Genomic DNA, 13,955 nt, shown 5'->3' on the forward strand with positions numbered 1-13,955 from the left:
GAGCCGCAACCCCCCAGTGAGCTACATGCCCCCCCTCACCCTGCCCCCCGCCACAGAGCTGCAACACCACAGTGAGCCCCTCGCTTCTCTCCTTCGCCCTGCCCCCCGAGCCACAATGCCGCAGTGAGCCCCTCTCCCTGCCCCCCACAGGAGCAGCAACGCCATGTGAGCCCTATGCCCTCCCCAGCCCTTCTCCTCCCACCCTGCCACAGAGCCGCAACACCGTGGTGAGCCCCACACCCTCCTGCCACAGAGCTGCAATGACATGGTGAGCCCCTCCACTGCCCTGCGTCCAGGATCCCATCGGTGTGACACTTCCCCTCGTGCCTGAGGAGTGACAGGCGGGTTTGCCAGCGCGTGGGGCTCCCCAAGGAAGGAGACACAATGCACTGTGTCCCTGCAGGAGCATGTTCCCCTTGACTCGCTCTGCATCTGAACAGGGACGCATAGGCCCCAAGCTCAGCAGGCCCCTTGGCCTGACACCGCCAGAGCTCCAGCGCTCTGCCCAGCTGGCCATTGACAGGGGTCTCGCTGGGAGCGGCACTCTCCCACTGGCTGCCCTGCACTGGCTGCTGCCCCAGGGAAACCCGACATGTGACGGGGCAGTACACAGAAAACGGGATGCCTGTCTCTGCAGTCAGGTGCTTTCAACCCAGCCCTGGGCAGCACTCAGCCTGTAGTGGCTGGCCCATTGCTCGGCACCCTCCCATGGCCTCCTGTCTCTCTCCTCCCGCTCCCACACAGGTGGTGATGGCCGTAGCTCAGCTGTACTTCCACCTGGCACCCAAGGCCGAGGTCGGGGTCATTGCCAAGGCACTGGTGCGTCTCCTGAGGAGCCACAGGTCTGCAACTGCTGCAGCTTCTCCTCCTTTCTCCCTTTTCTCCTTCTGTCTTCTGCTCACCCCCCCCTCCCCACACCCCACTTTCTTTCTCTCAAGCAACCACCTGAACTTTCTTCCATGACTTGTTCCAAAGAGGCTGAAGTCTGTGTCACAGGCTGTCAGGGCTCGGGCCCTGCACAGAGCTGCACAGCTCTTCTGATGACTCACCCTGGCAGCCAGACCAGGTGGTTCCTATTGGCTCCATCTCGGGAGTATGAAAGTTTCTGAGATGGAACCAGTGAGGTCCTGGAGGGAGAAACCCCTAAAACATCTCGGGGCAGAATATGAAGCTGGGGCTTGTTATTTCAGTCCTGGGGCGGAATTTGACCCAGATTGGGTCAAATGGAGGAATTCTGTAAGAGCAGCCTGTTGCATGGATTCTCCTTGCTGCCTCGCTTCTCCGGGGCCAGCTGATGGATCTCTTTCTCTCCCGGTAGTGAGGTACAGTGGGTGGTGCTGCAGAACGTGGCCACGATGTCCATTAAGCGGCGGGTGAGTCCCGGTTCCCTGTACTTGAGAAATCACCCTTCTTTCTAGAGGCTGGGGCGAGGCTGCAGCATGGGGCATTTGGGGCTGAGCTCCCCCAAGCCTGGGGCTTGGGTCTGACCCATTCCTGGGCCGTATGCGGGGACTCTGGGATGTCAGATCAGCCCAGTCCCCCACCTCCTGCCATGGGGGACAGACCAGCAGCCTGTCTCCAATAGGGGCCAGTGCTAGATGCTGCAGAGAAATCCCCCATCATGCACTTGGCCCGTTGCCCTGTCCCCAGCTGGCACCCAACAGGGTAACTGGGCTGCTGCTAAAGCTGCTTTGTCCATGCAGGGGATGTTCGAGCCATATCTGAAGAGCTTCTACATCAGATCCACAGACCCTACCCAGATTAAGATCCTCAAGGTGAGTCAAATGCGCAGGACGGCCTGATGCATGCTCACAGCGCGGCATCCCCTACATGCCTCCTGGACATAGCCTGGGCACCGAGCTACCCAAACTCCCCTGCCATAGGTGATCTGCCCCCACCATCCCTGGGAGCTTGTAGGCACTGCCTTCCCTTCTCAACACCGTCTGATCCTCTGGACCCCACGGGGAGTTCCATGCGGCCATGTGACACCTTCTCCCCGAGCCTGGACATGCACAGTCTGCTGCGCCCGGAGTCTGGCTCCTCTCACTCTCCCCGCATGCAGGATCCTTGGAGGTACCTCTGTCTCTAGGCACGTGGGGGTAAATCTTTCCATCTCTCTCTCACGTGCACGCTCTTGTGCTGCTCTCTCTCCCGCTCCTTCAGCTGGAAGTTCTCACCAATCTCGCTAACGAAACCAACATCTCCACCATCCTGCGGGAGTTCCAGGTACTCAGGGCAGGGGGCTGGCGGGAAGAGCCGGGTGGGGGCGGCGTGGGACAGAGCTGGAAGCATTTCAGGGGTGATGCTGTCAGCAAGGGGGTAAAAGAGAGGGGCTTTGGGTGCAGTGTGAGCTCACCTCAATTGCTACCCCCCTCAGCCATGAGCAAGAAAAGAACCATTCACAGCCTGGGAGGAGCTACCTGCTGTGGCGACTGCCCACTATAGAGAGAGGGGAGACCGGTGCTTCTCCTGAGAGCTCAGGGCTTTCAATGCTGCTGCCCTGCAGACTCACTCTCACAATCTCATCTCCACCTGCCATTGGGAGCTGTCCCTATTGCCAGAGTTGGGTAGAAAATGGGCTTTTGGGTGGGGGAAAGAAATGGAAAATGGAATGTTTCAATTTGGGAATGCTGCCGTGGTGCCTCATGGGAGTTGTAGTTCGGCTGTTCATGCTCCCATTCTCCTCCATGGGCTGGTCTCCCTGGTGAGACTACATCTCCCAGGATGCACTCCAATGGTGGGCGTTCCTGCATGCATCATGGGAGATGGCTGGGGAGCCTGGCCTTACAGTTCCCAAGAGGCTCCATGACAGCTTAGTGCAATCCAGATACTTTGGTTTTCAGCTGTTTGGTTATTCAATGAAAAAATCTACATTTTTCATGAAAAGTAGAGATAGTTTTGATGGAAAATTTGTGGCCAGCCCTACGTGGTCCTGGAGTCGACTGGCTCTGTTGTGCTTGGCGGTGGCTGTTTCATAGTTAAACACCAAGACTCTGGGTGTAGGTTTCTGGGGGCCCAAACCCTTCCCACTTTATTAGCAAAACCCCTTTTTGTTTTTACCCTGGCCTTGGCCCAGCCCCTGCTCCTCACTGGGTTTGGAGAATGGGCGTGGAACTGCAGCCCTGGAGGAAGAAGCCAGGTTGTTCTGCAATACATGTGGGGGAAAGCATGTGTATTGGGTCTCATGTAGACTCCTTGGGGCAGGGGCTGAGGTGTCTGTACATGCCCACACAGTGGGACCGATCCTCATTGGGGCCTCTACGTGCTACTGGAATATAAGTAAATGACTACTTCCCTAAAATGGGGTGGAAATGAGAAACGTCCAGCCCTGCCAGGGCCTGTTCCCAAACAAGGGGACTAGGGGAGAACCGGGCATTACAGACAGCCTTGTGACCTTCACTACAGCAGCTGCTAGGAACCCTGAGCAAGTGCAGCTGCTGGGAGCCACCCTGCATGTCGTCTGAGGCCACGCCATCAGCTCTCAGATGGGGCTGCTCCAGCATGGTGTCCTGACTCCCGGTGCATGCCGGGAAAGCTGCCACGCCTCTTGTCCCACAGACCTACATCCGGAGCATGGACAAGGACTTTGTAGCTGCCACCATCCAGGCCATCGGGCGCTGTGCCACAAACATCGGGAAGGTCCGAGACACCTGCCTGAACGGCCTTGTTCAGCTTCTCTCCAACAGGGATGGTGAGAGCCTGGGGGCAGAGAGGGGCTAGGGGGAGCTGTCCAGGGACTTCCTATGGGAGATAGTGCTTTTCAGAGCTTGCAGTGGAAGATCCAGCAATGAGTGATAGTCAGAACCATTCACAGCCTGGGAGGAGCTACCTGCTCCTCCTGTGTCTCGGACCTTCCCGTCACCAGCCCGGGACGATCCGACTGGGTGTGAGGAGGCCATGGGCTGGGGAGAGCTGGCGGAAGGGGCGCCCTGTGCTGGGACGTTCTTCTGGGAGTTAACTGTCTGAGCAAATTTCCACAGCTGCATGTTGTCAGCATCCCAGTGTTCGGTAGCACGCCCCTGGCTGAGGCCCCTCACCCACTGACATCCTGCACAGCCTCAGCAGGGTGGGGAGAGGAACCTCTCACCCCAGAGCTGGCCGTGGCTGAGTCCTGGCAGTGCGGGGGACGGAGACGTCTCTGCTCTCATTGGCGGGTGGGGATCTCTGTTGCCCGCAGAGCTGGTGGTGGCTGAGTCCGTGGTCGTCATTAAGAAGCTGCTGCAGATGCAGCCCTCTCAGCACAGCGAGATCATCAAGCACATGGCCAAGCTCACCGACAACATCCAGGTACATCTGGGCTCGGGGCCCAGCTGTTCCCACCGTCAGAGGGGTTGGGGGCTCCAGCTGTATGGGGGCGAGTGTGGAGGGGGCTGTGCTCACAGGGAGGAGTAAGGGTTAGTTCAGGAGGGTCCTTGGTGTCCTAAGCTGCCCTCCCTGTGGAAGTGCTGCCGCCTGTTGCCCCCTTTCTCCCCAAGGGGTGCTGCACTCCGTGTCTGGGTCCCCTGCTTCTGCAAGGCCCTGAGTTCGAATCCCCTGTGCCACCAGGGCTGGGACTCCTGTGCCAGCGCTTGCCCCATGAGGCCTCCTGGAGTCAGGCCTCCCAACGGGAGGGGCTGGCCGAGCTTTTCTAACTGCCAGCTCAGCCCCAGCAGGACCTGCTTGCTCCCTGGTGTGGCTGGTGCAGTGGGTGGGCATTGCCAGGCTCCCAGCTGTGTGTGTCCTGGAAGGGGCAGCACTGTGCAGGCCTGCCGCTGTGCTTCCCCAGATGGGCACGGGCAGGCACCCACCTAGGACGCAACCTCAGGGGGACATCGCTGGAATGGAGTGGGGCCATCTTGCCCTCTCAGACCTCTCTGCCCTGTCCCCATCCCCCCAGGGTCTCTGTGCTTGGGTCCCAGAATTCCCTGTGCTGGGTGCCCCAGTGCAAAGGATCCTGGATGTGCTAGGCAATGCAGCAGCTGGGCCCTGACTGGGAGAAGGAACTGGCTGGGTTGATGGGACTGGAGAGCAGTGGGGGCACTGGGCAGGACCAGCAAATCCTGGCCTAGGGACTCCAGAGCATAGTGGCTGCAGGGTGTGGGCAGGTCTCCCGTGGACTGTACTGCACTTGCACCGGCTCTGGGTGACGCTCCTGGCCCCAGCCCGTCCCTCTGGAGCTTGCCCTGGCTGGGTGCAAGGGATTTTGGCAGAGCTGGGGCACTGCCATGTGCCTGTCTGCAGGTGCCCATGGCCCGGGCCAGCATCCTCTGGCTGATTGGCGAGTACTGCGAGCACGTGCCCAAGATCGCGCCTGACGTGCTCCGCAAGATGGCCAAGTCCTTCACCGGCGAGGAGGACATCGTCAAGCTGCAGGTCATCAACCTGGCAGCCAAGCTCTACCTGACCAACTCTAAGCAGGTAAGCACCATCTGGGTGGGCGGGACAGGGAGCGAGTGGCAGCATCGGCAGCTTTCCAGACTGGCTCCAAGACCCTGCTCTCACCACGCGGCTGGCTGTGCCCCGGCAGGCTCTGTGCAAAGCGGGCATTGCACACGCAGTTAGTGCAGGGCTGGCTGAGCCTGTGCCCCCTGCAGTGGCTTCCCCCAACCGCTGCAAGGAAACTGCGACCATCGCAGCTGTACCTGACTCCACCCCACACTGCAGGGCCACCTAGCTGGCCAGTCCCCACAGTGACAGTGCTGGACGCTCTGGGATAGGGGTGCAGCTGTCTCCAAGTGTCTTGGCCCCTGCCAGACAGTGGGGTGCTGTGTGAGGACCGGGACACTTCCGTCTGAAACAGCCTGGCCGGCCAGCTGAGCCTGCAACCCGTGGGCCCAATCCTGCAAGTAGCTCTGTGCCAGCTGAAGCTGGGGGATGTGGAGGGCACTCAGCACCTTGCTGGATTGGGCCCACAGTCCCTGCACTTAGGGTTGCCCTGCCCAGTGGGTGATGTTTGGGCTGGGCTCAGGGAATCAGCAGAGCTGGGGTGGGTGCCCTTGGGCAAGTCCCTTCCCCTCCCTGTGCCTCTGTTTCCCCATCTGTGGGGTGGGGAAAGGGTCTGCTCAGCGCGGTAGCCCTGTAAAGTCCCAGCTGCCAAGTGTCGCCATAGAGCAAGCTGCTGACCCAGTATGTGCTGAACCTGGCCAAGTACGACCAGAACTATGACATCCGGGACCGGGCCCGCTTCATCCGCCAGCTCATCGTGCCCACCGAGAAGAGCGGGGCCCTTAACAAATACGCCAAGAAGCTCTTCCTGGCGCAGAAGCCCGCCCCCATCTTGGAGTCTTCCTTCAAAGGTATGGCAAAGTGCACTGGACCCTGGGGTCCCAGTCTGGCTATGAGAGGGGAGCCAGTTCCTCCCAGTAAGGGCTGGGTGATGTCGAACATGGGGCCTGCTGGGCTGTGAGGCTGGAAGCCCCTAGGGTGGGGAGTGGGGCCAGGAGGGCTGTGCTCTGAACTGTCCCTTTCTGCTGCAGATCGGGACCATTTCCAGCTTGGCTCGCTCTCACACCTCCTCAATGCCAAGGCAGTGGGCTACCAGGAGCTCCCCGACTGGCCGGACGAGGCCCCCGACCCATCCGTGCGCAATGTGGAGGTATGATGATAGCCGGGCTCTGGGAATGGGGCCTCGTGTTGTGCTCCATTTGTGTGATCCCGGGGAATGGGTGCTCACTGCACTACTCGCAGCCTTGGTCTCAGGGGACCCTGGGCTCTGGTGCGAAGCTCCGGGCAGCTGCTGAAGCTCCCAGGTGTCCAGAGACATGGGTGGTTCCTGTCCTGATGCTTAGGGCAGGAGGAGTGGGGTACGGAGTGGAGGGGCTGGGGCTGACGCCCTGCAGCGTCGCTCTGCTCCTGTGACAGCAATCTCCCTCGTTTGCAGGAAGAAACCGCCTTCCCCATTGAAAGCCACATCGGGTTGCTGGGAGAGCTCAGAGAGGTGGCTCGTGTGTGTTTGTTATGGTGCCTTTCCCCTCTCTCTTGCTTTTAACCTCCAGCACTTGGGAATTGTGTGTGCGCGCATGTGTTGGCTTTTTTCTATAACACACAAAAAGGATCTGACATCTCAGCAGAGAGTAAAAGACAGACCCACATCCCCATCCTCCGCACAAACGCGTGTGTAGATTAAACTCCTTTTAATCTCTCAGGGCTAAACTTGAGCCAGGCTGAGCGTGCGTTGCACGTGCACAAGCACACACCTGTTCAGTAACGTAGCCCCCAGCCAGAGCCCTGCCATGCCTGTCTCTGGATCTGCCCCCATCGCTCGCTGCTGGGTGATCCACCTGTCAAGGAGAAGGCTGGCCAGCTTCATGCCATGAGGGTGCTGAGAAGAGGGATGGGAGCATGGTCCGTGCATCGCTGTGTGGTCTCCACGCTCCCTCCAGGACAGAGTCCCCATGGTACTGACCCTAGGGACATTTTCTTGGGAATCAGCCTGTCCATCACTGCAGAATCCCTTTGGAAGGGCCTGGCCTCTGCGATCACCTCTCCTTGGGTCAGCTCTCTGCTGTGGGAGGTTCACAGGGGATTGGCATGGTCCTCCCCACGGCTGGCACGTGCCTCACCTCCTTTTCTGCTCCCGTGCAGGTTCCGGAATGGACCAAGTGCACCAGCCGGGAGAAGAGGAAAGAGAAGGTGGAGAAGCCATTCTACTCGGATTCGGAGGGAGAGTCCGGGCCCACAGAATCAGCAGACAGCGGTGAGGGACCTGGCCGTCTCCGTGCCGGGCAGCAGGGTGGCACTGCCTGGCCCTGACAGTGTTCCCACGGCCAGAGGGCAGCAGGCTCCTGCATTACCTACCTGTGCAGTGCTGAGCGCTGGCGCCTGCTGCATGGGGATGGCAGTGCAATCTGCTCCCATCTGCTAGTGTTGTGAGCTGTGGGCTCTGTCATATTCCTGATGGGGGAAGCATCTGCAGCACCCCTGGGTGGGGGTGGATAAGATGTGTCTGAAAGGCAAAGGGCCAGCCCTTCCAAAGATTCTCCGCTGTGCATCCCCCACCTTCCCTGCTGGCCCAGGCTGGGCTGCCAGCGGCCTGACTGGAAAGGGCTGTGAGCCCTTGGCCAGCACCCAGATGACAGGGGCTACAGAGCCCTTCTCACTCAATGCCTAGGAGCATTCAGGGTCCAAGAATTGGACTGACCCTTGCTCAGGAGCCCTTCCTCCCTGGGAAAGGCCCAGGACACAATGTGTTGTCTGAAGGGCCCATCCACCCCTGTCTCCTGGCTATTCATGGGGAGCGGGCACAGCCAGCATCGCCCACACGGGACAGGGCGCATCTCTGTGCATGTATGGGAATGACATGATGACTCCCTTCCTGCCCGCTCCCCAGCACACCAGCTGGGGAAACCCCGGCCCAGCGACCATGGCAGTGTAAGGGCCCTGGAGGGAAGGATCAAGTGCATGGGATGGCAGTGTGGCGTAGCAGCCAGCGGCGGGCTGGGCGGGGCAGTTGTTGGCATGGAGCCAGTGGGTGAGCCGGCCTTGCAGACGGTGCCATGGCAAGGGCTGTGAACCCTGAGATTTTCTCTCTCTCTCCCAGAACCGGAATCGGTCAGCGAGTTGGAGAGTGAGAGCAGCAGCAGCAGCAGTGAGAGCGGCTCTGACTCGGGAAGCCGGGGCGAGGAGAGTGGAGACCAGTCGGAGGAGGAGGAGGAGAAGAAGAAGAAGAAAAAGAAGGGAAAGGAAGGGCCCCGGAAAGCCTGCCTGGAGAGCGCCGGGAGGTATCACAGGTTGTGGAGGGGAGACGGGGCAGGAGGTGCCACCGGATAGGGACTGAGGAACACCCCCGGGGATATGGGGGGACTACAGCCCATCCCACCATGTCTGTTTCTAATGCCTTTAACACCCAGCACCTTTGCCCATGTGCCAGGCAGCGATCCCAGGCTGAAAGGCTGGGCCCAGCTACTCCAGTGCCAGCAGGGGGATATGCAGGAGTGTTGGTGGGGGGGATGTCAGTCACTCAACCAGCAGGGGACAGTTCAGGAGTGCTGGGGGTGGGGTAGGTGGGGAGGGTATCAGCCACCCAGGGTGTGTCACAGCTTGGGGTGACATCACCCCAACATTGGCACAATGTGATTGTCCTGCCAGATAAATCTGCCGGAGAGAGTGAGCCTAGCTCAGACGCGTGATCCCCAGCCGTGGCTCTTATCCCATGATATCAAAGTATATAAATTAGCCACTGGTAGCAGGCGCCCCCTGACAGTCCTCCTGTTCGAGGGGCATGCGAGGTGTGGTGGTGCCCTGTGCCTGACCCTCTCCTTCCCGCAGCGACCCCAGCGAGGAGGAGGAGCAGGGGAAGAAGGGGAAGAAGAAGAAGCCGCAGCACGAAGGGAAAGGGGGTTCCGAGTCCTCTTGGGAGGAGGGCAGCGTCTCGGAGAGCAGCTCATCCGAGTCGGACTCAGTCTCCGAGGCAGAGGAATCCCAGTCAGAGCCGGAGAGCAAGAGGAGAACCAAGGTGAGGGGACGGGCTGGGCGTCCAGGGAGGGGCTTGCTGCCGCTGAGCCCTGGCACCACCCATCTGCCCTGCAGAGGTGGGCCGGGGCTCCCATGCACTGGGATGGGACTCAGCTCCTGCCCCTCTCTGAGCATCCTGCACCAAGGGCTCCCCGTGCCAGTGCTGAGCTGGGCCCAGTGATGAGCTGCCAAAATCTTAACAACGCGTTCCCTCCTCACCCCACGAGGGGGTCGTTGCCCACCTCCGCCCCTCAGGACTCCTGCCCCATCCAACCCCCCCCACGTTCCTTGAGGCCCCCCCAGGACCCCTGCCCCATCCACCCCTGTCCCCTGACTGCCCCCAGAACTGGGCAGGAGGGTCTCGTGGGCCACCGTAGTGGGTACCCACCCCGCCCCGCCCCTAAGAGCCAGAGGGACCTGCCAGGGGGCAAGGTGGGGAGTCCCAGATGTGCTTACCTGGGGCAGCTCCCAGGAAGCGTCTGGCAGGTCCCTCTGGCTCCTAGGGGCAGGGGAGCGTAGCTAGTGGGGAGCAGGGGAAGCAGCCGCTCCCCCACTGATCACATCAAAAGTGGTGCCTTAGGCGCCGACTCCCTAGGTGCTCCGGGGCTGGAGCACCCACTGGCAAAATTTGGTGGGTGCAGAGCATGCACCGGCAGCTCCCCGCTCCACACCCGGCTCCAGATCACCTCACCTCTGCTGCGCCCCCCCCCCCCCCGCCCCAGCTTCCCGCGAATCAGCTGTTCGGCGGGAAGCCTGGGAGGGCTGAGAAGCAGGCGACGGCTTCCCGCTCAGGCTGAGGGTGGCAGAGGTGAGCAGGGGCGGGGAGCGGTTCCCCTGCGCGCCCCCCCCAGGTTACCTGCTGCCACGCAGGCAGCCCTCCTCACCCCCCACCCCCGGCTCGCCTCCGCCTCCCTGGGCCTGAGCAGGAAGCCGCCGCTTGCTTCTCAGCCCCCCCCAGCTTCCCGCGCAAACAGCTGATTTGCGGGAAGCCTGGGGGCGGCGACGAAGCAGAGCAGGGAGGAGGCGGAGGCGAGCTGGGGCCGGGGGTGGGGCGGGGAGCTACCATCTGCACCCACCATATTTTCCCTTTGGGTGCTCCAAGGCTGGAACACCCATGGAGTCGGTGCCTAAGGTGCCACTTTTGGCTGGTTAAATTTAGAAGCCCTTTTAGAACCGGTTGTTGGACAACCGGTTCTAAAAGGGCTTCTAAATTTAACAACCGGTTCTAGCAAAGCGGTGCGAACTGGCTCCAGCTCACCACTGGCTGGGCCTCTCAGGGCCCTGTGCTCCTTTCCCAGCCCTCTGCCCGCACCCCGCCTGCTGACAATCATACTGCCCCAGCTCTGTCCTCTCTTGCAGCCTCTCAGCAGCAAACCAACTCCAAAGGACGCCAGGAAAGGGACCAAGGAGATCTCCTTGCTGGACCTGGATGACTGTGAGTGTCGCTGCCCCATGGCTCATCCCCACTGCACTATGGGCTGGAGGGCTGGGGCTGGGGAGAGAGTCAGGGAGACTTCTCTTGACACCTTTCCTCCATCTCCCCATGTCTCCTCTGCTTTGCTACCATTTCTCCTCCTCCCTGTTTGGAACTGTAGCTTCCCTGCCTGCCTGCTGCCTGGCTCTCATGGGAGTCAGTGGTGGCATTTGTCCCATGGGGGCCTGTAATGATGCTGGTTCTGGTGGGACCCAACTGAGAGTGCCAATTCAGGACAAACTGCTTAAAGCAGGGCAGTTACAGCCCAAGGCTGGGGTTTCTGTGCACACCAAGGCAAACCAAACCAGCCAGACATAGAGGACCTTGGTTTCACCCCACTGGCTAACCACAAGTCACACAAGCAATTCCCTTAGACACTCCAGTTTCCCAGTATCACCACCAGTGCCACTTGTTATGGGGACAGATGGTTATGAAAACCAATACCCCAGGAAAAGAAAAGAGGTTCTCTCGATCCCAAAGGACCAAGCCCCAGACCCAGGTCAATATACAAAACAGATCTTACCCACAAATCACGCTGTTGCCAATCCTTTAGAATCTAAAGGTTTATTCATAAAAGGAAAAAGATACAGATGAGAGCTAGAATTGGTTAAATGGAATCGATTACACACGGTCATGGCAAAGTTCTTGGTTCAGGCTTGCAGCAGTGATAGAATAAACTGCAGGTTCAAATCAAGTCTCTGGAGTACGTCCACAGCTGGGATGGGTCCTTCAGTCCTTGGTTCAAGGCTTCAGTGTAGCAAAGTCCCTCCAGAGGTAAGAAGCAGGATTCAAGACAAGATGGAGGAGCTGCAGCAGCTTTTTATGTTCTCTTGCCAAGTGGTCTTTCTTTCTTTGTCCCAAAGACAAGCCATCCATCACATGGCCTGGAAAAACCTCAGAGTTCGGTCCATAGGCATGTCCCTGCATACCTTGCTGAGTCCCAAGGCATGTCTGCCTTCTCTCAGTGGGTCAGTTGTATAGCTGATGGTCCTTAATGGGCCATCAAGCAGGCTAGGCAGAGCTGACACCAACTTGTCTGGGGTGTCACCCAGAAGCATAGCACAAGTTTGAACTACAGACAGTATAGAGCCAATATTCATAACTACAAAAATGATACACACACGTAGACAGCATAATCATAACCAGCAAACCATAACCTTGTCTGGGACACCTTATTTGACCCCCTTTATACAAGATTTGGTGCCACTACAGGACCTTGGTTGCAACCATGTTCTATATGGTCCCAGTTCAAGTCAATAACTTGACAGGGCTCCCTGAAAAGCTCAATTCTGGGGGCCCTATCTGGGAGGAAGATGGGGACAGTGGGGGACACAGGAGGTAGCTCCCCCCAGAGCCTGTCCTATCCCCACCTCCTCCTGCCTGTGCCTGGCTCCTGCTCCCAGCTGGGGGTTCTGCTGTCCAGGAGGTCCTGCTACTCAGGTCTGGCTCCACCTCTGTGTCCTCCCTGTGCTCCCCTGCCTGCTCCTAGGCTGTAGCATCCCTGCACTGACCCACCTCTGAGCACCCCTCACCGAGGCCTGGCACTGGCACGTGGCAACCTGGAGGATGCTCTGCAGGGGAGGGAAAGGGGCCACCTGGCACTGCAGGGGAGCACAGGGACTGGAGTTGCTGGCAAAGGCCTTCCGTTTGGCCCGCCAGGCATCAACTGTTCCTTCCTGCTCTCCATTGGGGTTTCTGCTGCTATGTGGCTCCAGCTGGCCCTAGGCAGAGTTGGAGCCAGGCAGCGGGGCCATCCTTACAGCGGAGCCCCCAGCAGGGAGCCAGGGGGAACATCTGATGCCCAATGAGCCAAATAGAAGGCCATTGTGGGCCAAATCTATCTTTCAGGGAGCCCTCTGGGACTGCAAAGGGGGAATGTGCCTAATGCCACCACTGCAGTGGGTTAGTCTGTTCTCACTCCCATGCTGGGGAGAGGGGTGTGCAGCAAAGACACAGAGACTCTCCTTGGGACAGACTTTGAGGACGGGGGCAGTGTCACACTCAATGTGTGCACAGGACCCCAGGTGTCCCTTATGGCCCAAGAACCCTTTAAGAGCAGATGTCCTGGGAAATGTGGCTTCTCGGGGAAGGAATGAGCAAAGGATGAGGCAACCCCCTTCAGGAACAGCCTGAGCTCCGTGTGGGGAAGTTGGAGGCTGAGACAAGACTCTGAGGGGTGCCCTAGAGGCTGTGGAGCAGCTTGGCTCTGTTGTGGGGTCCTGCGTTTGGTGACAGAGTGAGCCCCAGGGAAGGAGACCAGAAGAGGCTGGATGAGTATGACTAGATTTTGTAGTAGCATAGTCTAGTGGTTAGAGAGGGACAGGGAGCCAGGACTCCTGGGTTCCAATTTCTGCCTGTCCTTATGACTTAGAGTGCAACCAGTTGTTGTTGTAATGTAGTAGTTGATGTAGTAACCCTTCATCCTAATACAGCACTTTCCATCCCTAGATCGCAAAGGGCTTCACAGAGGAGGGCAGTATCATTATCCCCTTTTACAGATGGGGAAACTGAGGCACAGGTCAGGGAAGTGACTTCCCAAGGTTGCCCAGCAGGCCAGTGGCTGAGCTGGTAATAGACGTCCGCTCTTCTTAGTCCACTGCGAGATGTAACTAATGTCTCCCTGGCCCTGGCCTAATCATCATTGCCTGCAAAGCACTCTGGGACCTTTGCATGCTCTAAAGGGGTAGCGCCCATGTCATTGCACGGGGAGGGAGTGCTTATGAACATAGTTCTGATATCCTGCCCACTGGGCTCACGAGCTGCCTGCTGATTGGTTCTTCATAGCTGTGTGATCTGTCCATGGTGCTGAGGGAGCCTTGACATTTCACGGCTACAGATGCTGGGAGCGTGTTCTTCTTCAGGTGCCTAGGCCTTGCCCAGCCCTCTGTACAGGGAGGGAATTTCACCTAGTGTCCCTAGTTCCCACCTTCCTTTCTCTCAGTTTTTGAGTGGGCACCTGGGATCCAGGCAGGAGAGAAACTCCCCCATGGGAATTCACCCTCCAGGACCTTGGGAAACCGTTCTCTAGTTAAGGAGAAAAGAGCCACGT

The 13,955-nt window shown here is 59.1% G+C and overlaps 1 protein-coding gene across 2 annotated transcripts in view; it reads left to right on the forward strand.

Annotated features, from left to right (window-relative positions):
- AP3B2 (adaptor related protein complex 3 subunit beta 2) overlaps positions 1-13,955 on the forward strand; it is a 64,499-nt gene that overhangs the window by 36,577 nt on the left and 13,967 nt on the right. Inside the window, exons 9-21 of one of the 2 annotated variants that reach the window (XM_074965931.1) lie at positions 745-842; positions 1,319-1,373; positions 1,704-1,775; positions 2,164-2,226; positions 3,559-3,691; positions 4,178-4,287; positions 5,221-5,397; positions 6,176-6,275; positions 6,456-6,574; positions 7,564-7,675; positions 8,519-8,699; positions 9,247-9,433; positions 10,792-10,867. In XM_074965931.1, the coding sequence (XP_074822032.1) occupies positions 745-842; positions 1,319-1,373; positions 1,704-1,775; positions 2,164-2,226; positions 3,559-3,691; positions 4,178-4,287; positions 5,221-5,397; positions 6,176-6,275; positions 6,456-6,574; positions 7,564-7,675; positions 8,519-8,699; positions 9,247-9,433; positions 10,792-10,867 (1,483 nt within the window). Of the gene's footprint in view, positions 1-744; positions 843-1,318; positions 1,374-1,703; positions 1,776-2,163; positions 2,227-3,558; positions 3,692-4,177; positions 4,288-5,220; positions 5,398-6,088; positions 6,276-6,455; positions 6,575-7,563; positions 7,676-8,518; positions 8,700-9,246; positions 9,434-10,791; positions 10,868-13,955 lie in introns of both variants that reach the window. The other variant, XM_074965930.1, reaches the window with a different exon arrangement.

This window comes from Natator depressus, chromosome 10 (genome assembly GCF_965152275.1).
Source record: "Natator depressus isolate rNatDep1 chromosome 10, rNatDep2.hap1, whole genome shotgun sequence".
Classification (NCBI taxonomy): domain Eukaryota; kingdom Metazoa; phylum Chordata; order Testudines; family Cheloniidae; genus Natator; species Natator depressus.